At 35.3% G+C, this 7,081-nt stretch overlaps 1 protein-coding gene across 1 annotated transcript; it reads right to left on the reverse strand.

Moving 5' to 3' along the window:
- Positions 1–6,142: 6,142 nt before the first annotated feature.
- Positions 6,143–7,081, reverse strand: LOC128099806 (taste receptor type 2 member 125-like). Its single transcript, XM_052721620.1, has one exon. It carries the CDS (start codon positions 7,079–7,081, stop codon positions 6,143–6,145), a length of 939 nt encoding a protein of 312 aa, XP_052577580.1.

Here is a 7,081-nt window from a genome sequence, read left to right on the forward strand (position 1 = left end):
GGTAGAGTTTAGGCAGAACTAGCAGACTAGGAGGATGTTGAGAAGAAGAAGGGCAGAGTCTGGAGAAGTGTAAGTGAGATGCACATGAGACAGGGGATGAACATGCCAGTGCTCAGAAAAGGGACCACCACATGGCAGAAGGGAGATAAGAAATATGGATTAACTTAAGTAGTAAGAGTTAATTAGTAACAAGTCTAAGCTATTGGCTGAGCATTTATAATTAATAAGAAATTTACATGTGGTTTTTGGGAACTGGCTGGCAGAAAAGAAAAGTCCACCTACAGAAAACTATTGGCATCCCCTGGATCAGTCACTAAGAAGGAGCTCATCCTGACAACAGAATCCTCATTCCTTCTTTCTCCTTTGGCCAATAGGACAAATTCCTTGAACAGTTCCAAAGACCTTCAAATTTTATCCATGTCCCCTTATCTGCCACCAGAATCTGCTCTATAATGAACAGAATGTGCACCAAGCTCAATAAAAGATAATGTACTCTCTACTCAAGATAGAGAATATATACTATAATACAATTGTTCTTCCACATCTGAAAAATAATTGAGCAAACATGAAGGCCAATTACTCAACCAAGAAAAATGCATGCACCACAATCCTCATACATAGCATAAAAGAACATGAGCATGAAGAGTTAATATATCTTAGACTCTAAAAGCAGTAATGAGAAAACAGTGTGACTCCAGATGCCTTGAAATTTCTCGTATCTGAAAGGTATGTTAAGGTAGTTAAGATATGAAAGTTGAAGTAAAGTAGTTTTCTGTGGGAGCCCGTTCTCGGGTTCCTTGTGGCTTTACCCAGCAGGTCCTCATAGAGGATGATTAGACCATGGGCCTGAGTGCAGGTGTCTGGGATGGTCTGCACTTGGCTATGCTGGGGGGAGGAGGTCTTTTGCTCCACCCCTTGGCATCTCTATAAAAACCCTGGGGCAAAATAAATAAATAAATAAATAAATAAATAAATAAATAAATAAATAAATCAAACAAACAAACAAAAAAAAAACCCTGGGGCAGAGACAGTCGGGGCCCATTGGAAAAGGTTCCAGGCCCTCTCGAGGCTATCCTTTATTTTCTATCTGTTTATCTCCGCGATATTCTCCACAATAAATCCTTCTATCTAATATTTCCTGCTGCTCGCACTCAAGAAAACTCTGGGGAACTGTGGGGGTGGTGGGTAAATGCCCCACAGTTTTCAAAATATTTTACAGAAAAAGTTTTGAAAAAGAGTTTCAGAAAACTGTGGTATCCTTACAGACAAAGAAGAGTGTCCTGGCCGAGCTGTTTCTGTGTAACAAGGAGAATTTGTAGGAGTGGGACAGGAGGAATAAAGAAAAATATAAATTACAGTTGGTATGTGCTGAGAGAACACACTGTGATATGGGTTGTCTTTCTGTACACTGTGAATATGTGTTGCTCCCAGTGGTTAATAAAGAAGCTGCTTTGGCCTATAGCAAGGCAGGACATAGCCAGCCAGGAAATTCAAGTAGAAATATAGGGAGAAGAGGATAGAGTTGGGAGACACCAATGAGCCACCCAAGAAGCAAGATACGGAAGTACCAGTAAGTCACCAGCCACATGGAGACACACAGATTAATAGAAATGGGTTAAATTAAGTTGTAAGAGCTAGCTAGTAACAAGACTTAGCCATAGGCTAAACAATTTCTAATTAATATTAAGTCTCTGAATGGTTATTTTAAGAGTGGCTATGGGACCTCGGAACTGGAGTGGGACAGAGAAAAGCATATGGCTACAATACTGGAGTTAATTCCTGAAGCTGACCTCTGAAATGGGCATTCAAAGCCCTATATCATCTCTCTCTACTAGGGCAATGCTAATATTACCCTAGACAAATCTCAGTCTCCTTGACAAAGGACCATCAAATGTGTCATAAAAAAATTCAGTATGCATTCATATGGTATACCATTCTTTAGATAACAGTACCACAGAAAGGGACATGTCTCCACATTGGTATGAATTTTGAACTGACACTATTATCTGAGAATCAAAGAAAATCCAGCTAATGGGAGTGACTGATGATTCCTGGATCATTAAATCACATACATCTCAATGTGAACTTACTAGGTTTATAATTGTTTACATATTTCTGGATATATAATTGAAACACGTAGATTCATCATCACTAAGATTTCATGTTGCTTACTTGCCTGTACAGACAGAGATGTTATTGCATATAGCAAAAAAACAAAGACTCTGAACTTGTCTCTTCTCTGTTGTTAATGAATAAAAGCTGTAGTAACCAAATCACCAAAGCATAAAGTTGATTGCAACTATATAAGCCACCTATTTTCACCAGAGAAAAAATACTCTTTCTGGAAGTCTTCAATGGGGATATCACATTAATATAAAAATAGGATTTCTTTTCTTAGTGTGTGGCCCTGTGAAACAGCATATGTCATATCATGTACAGCCACTATTGCTGTACATGAGGACATATGAGTGACTCAAGGAGTATACAATATTGAGACTAAAATCTAGATTATCCCTCAATTCTTGAATTAACTAGAACTCAAAATTAAGGCATAAAGACATTCCTTAAATAGATAACAGGGGCTTAAATACAGGAAGGAAGAAGAAAAGGAGATACTGTGCTTATGGTTTGGGTAAAATCTGGAGAATGGATGCCTTAGACTACCATCCTTGTTTGTTTTATAAATATTTCCACTCCCTACGTCTGTGGAGAGATGTATAGAATTGGTATCTTCCGTGTCTATATAGTTACCTCCTATGTGAATCAACCCTTCCCCTTTAAGCTGGAATGAACTGGATTCAGTAACAAGGACATTGTGCATGATTCTGACATGACCAGGAGAAGGGGAGAACATACCCCTGCTGTGTTAGTGTAGGTCCAAATCCTCTTCAACAGAAGAGTACCCTGTGTCTCAGAAAAGGAAAAAAAAATATCTGCAAGAGGAAAGAATGAAATTATGTATAGGGTCCTTCTACACAAGTCCTGGTGACCCTATAAAAGCTACATGCTCATAAGAACCCACCATAAGTACAGAGCATGAGTACACCCAAGTCACACAGAGAGCAGACTAAACTCATAAGTCTACAGATGCCATTACCATCACCTGTTTTATTCGTCAACATCTTACGTGACCTAGATTATCCTTCTATTCTGTGTGCATTAAAATTCCATACTACAGAACTTTTTCCTATCACTCACATGCTAGAATGTTCATTGGGCCTCTTAAAAGTTTGGAACCAAAACATATTACATTTTATGATACCAACGTGTAACATTTACTAGGTTATCTAAAGACTGAAAATTTTCAACCAGAATGCAGTCATTAATACAAGGATCTACAAGTGCTGTTATCTATACCACTGGAGACACTTGTAGTAGGTAAAAGTGGAACAGAGAAAGAAAATCTTGTGATTTTATTTTCTTCTCTCACTTCACAATTGACTTAAGGATCATAGATAAACAGTACAAGTTGTGTTAGATGTAGCACTCTGGTGTATGGTAATTAATGATAAAAAGTGTATAAATAGTTTTTCAGAAATTCTGAGTTAGCCACATCCAGATCTAAGATTTTAAAATATCATCCCCATTTACTCAGGTCTTTGCAAGTATCCAGTGTGATTTTTCACACGACAGGTTCAAATTCCACATACAAATTATGCAAATGTCACTGGTTTTCTGAACTTACGTTTTGTGGATAGATAAGAAGCTTGAAACATATGGGAGGAGAAACTATTCACCCCTCCTGTTTCTTATTTTCTTTCCCCATATTATAGATCACCATGCTTCTTCTTCATTTTGTTATTACATCTAAACACTGCTCCTGGTGAGAAGGATATGAGATGAAGTTTCACATCCCTACATTTTAAGCTGTCATGTGAATTATTTCTAGGAAATTATTTCTAGTAAATTATTTCTAGTAAAATTTATACTTTCAATAACTGTCATATGTCACAGAAGGTAAATAAGTCTGCTTTGGTAATGCTAACACTATGCATCTTTGACTTTAGCCATAGAGAAAGAGAGGACAAACCAAAACTGAATTAATGACAGGCAACCCTTTCCTCACCAACAGTGAACACTGAGCATCAGGAAAAAATATTGACAGCAGAGCAAAAGCTAACAATGGGATCCTTGTAAGCACTGAGCCCAATGAAAGGACACAAAACACCTCATAAAATCAGCCAGTATCAGAGGTCAGGATACTTCTGAGTGATATGTGGGAAGGCAGTACTGGGAAGAAATTTGTATGTGACCTCCCTTACTTTCTCAAACAAATACATCCCTTACTTTCCATACCACTGACTTTAGATTAAAAGACCCGAAATAAGACATTTAAGGACTTCAAAATTGTTACTTGTTCAGCTTCTGTGGATTTACATCATGATAATATAAAATAAATGTATACAGAAAATATGCTAGGAAGGTATTACCACAAATATCACTTTAGAACAGAAACAGTTCATTAAGTTACATAAAGTCAGTTTCCACTTTTGTTTAGAAAATACATGACTGAAAAATATCATTATGAGAATATATTATTCACAATAGAAAAAAATGTATTAAAATATATTGTGTTTATCTCCCAAATATTGGATTATAATGAAGTATAACAGCTTTCCATATTTCTATCTACTCTTTCCATTTTTTGCTCTGATAAGGCTGTAGCAAGTCTGTATTTTGGTAAAATGTAGGATTGTGAAATGGTCAGTCTTTTGCTCTAAAAAATGTTTCTATAACCTCAACGCAGAACCAAATCAGGAGATTTAAGCTGTCTTCAGATTTGGCGATCTGTTTTATTTCCCAGTCTTAATGTAGTTGATCTAACCATCTGTTCACTCACTCATTTATGAAAATATTCCCTTACCATACACCCTATGTGTCAGACTCAAAGGACTAGAAGTCAAAAAGAGCTACTAAAGTCACTCAGAATTCAGTTATTGCATGAGATTATAAATATTCTTCTTACTGGAAAACTTGCTACCAATGAGCTTTTATGCCACAATATTTTTTTCATGAAAGTAATTCTGTCACTAGTTTATCTTTATTCATATAAATTGATATACCTATTTTGTTACAATTTGTCCTATAATTTTGTAAGGTTTAGTTTAATTTTGAAGCTTATAAAACAATTATAATTACTATAGTTAGTTAAGGTATTTTAAACTTCTTATAATAAATTATAATCTAGTTAATAGTCATATTTTCATAGGAATCATTGGTATAAAAGTCTATATCTAATTCAATTAATGTTAACAGGCTTGAATTCCATTCTATGTATCAGGCTTTAAAACCAATCAGAAAATGGTTGGTTACAACCACGATATTTATGCAACTATTTCATTAACTTTATGTGATTAAATTTTCTTCATATGACAACCTGGATGCTCACTATAGTCGAAAACCAGTACCTAAAGCAAAAACAATAACATCTCAGTGTGATGTTCAATAAGCGAATCTTTGTTTTTATGGATTTATTTTTCTGGATCAGTAAAATTAAAATGGAATGTGATGTGTGACAGAAAACTACAGACAAAAGTACAGTATATTTCCAAATGTAAATTATATATTCTGAATAGTGTTGTCTATGGTCCAAGTTTCTATATTACAAGGTAATAATACCCATAGCATCTTTGGAGTAAAACATAATCAAGGCTCTGAGATAATTCTAATAACATTTGATTTGAAGGTCTTTATGTAATTCATAATTTTTAGTTCAAATAAGGTCTACTTTCTAGATTTGAATTTATTTTTATGTGTATACAATTGCACAGTATTATTTTTACTATATCTCACATGCATAGATACTCACCAATGCTTTTTATTATATAAAATAAAATAACTGGATCAAATAAGATCCAGAATGCTACTAAAATTATATCAGCTAATACAAAGTATTCTTACATTTAGCTAAGAATCATAACATTCTTTGTAAAACGCTAAAATATGCTAATATTAATATTTATATATATTTGTACATACCCAGATAAAGCTGTAGTGTGTTTAGGTAGCAGTTATCCTAAACATGACTAATAAACAAAGTAACATAGAATAAATAAACTGGAAAATATAATTTGTTAATGAACAAAAATTTCTTAACAAAGCAATTTCTTTCTTCATTATTAAAAATCTTTGACAAAGTGTATCACGGGACAAAGGTGTCTACATCTCTGGACCTGGACCTGCACCTCAGCCACCACAACAGCAAAAGCGAGGCCTGCCTCAGCTTGCTGTTTCTCAGAATCAGAACACATGAATGGAGTGAAGGAAAAGTAATTATAGCAGCAGCAAAAAACAAATTGTATTTCTCTATAAACTGAGAGACCCAAACTTGTGTGGCAAGAGACAGAAAGAAAACTGTGTAGAAGAGGAGAAAGGTAACCACAGTCTGCAAGGCGTTTATGTGGGCAATGGTGCTGGGGTCTCTGGTGCCTTTGACGTTGTACCACATGTTCTTCAGATGTGTCAGCAGAGAGAAAATGAGCAGGGTGAAAATGATCAGAGACACAGTGAAGGGGATGAGTGTGAACATTGTATTGGTTAAAAATATAAATCTGAAAACCTGTGTGCAATTATTTGATGTGGAACTGTAAGAGAAACTTTTTTTGGATTCATCAGCCCAGACATCAATATGTATGTTGATCACTAAAATATTTACAAACAAGAAGACCAGAGACAGCAGCAATGTCACTGAAATCACCTTCTTCAATCTCCACTTCAGGTAGAGAAAAATAGAGTTAGAAAAATTGGCTATCTTGAGAAAATAAAAGATGCTGAGGATGGTGGCCAGCCAGATGCTAAAATGATTTGCAAGAATCCAGGTGTTGTTTTCCATTCTTACCATTTTCACAGTCATTTCTAAATCTGGATACAGTGAATATATTAGTGAAATAATAAATACAGACCACAACATATTTATTCTGGAGATTGCCAAAGCAGTGAGTATCTGATCCACTGAAGAGATCTTTCTTCTCTTGACCCAGTCTATGATGATTACCAGAGCTATGAATCCATTTGCAGTGTTCCCGATTATGAATTCCACAATGATAGTAGCTTTGCATATGTTCTGTATGGCAATATCCAT

The sequence above is a fragment of the Peromyscus californicus genome, unplaced genomic scaffold (genome assembly GCF_007827085.1).
Source record: "Peromyscus californicus insignis strain IS unplaced genomic scaffold, ASM782708v3 Scaffold_6__1_contigs__length_162567912, whole genome shotgun sequence".
NCBI lineage: Eukaryota > Metazoa > Chordata > Mammalia > Rodentia > Cricetidae > Peromyscus > Peromyscus californicus.

Bases quoted from the DNA above. Each gene is read 5' to 3' on its own strand.
- LOC128099806 (XM_052721620.1), bottom strand. From the start codon at position 7,081: ATGGATATTGCCATACAGAACATATGCAAAGCTACTATCATTGTGGAA.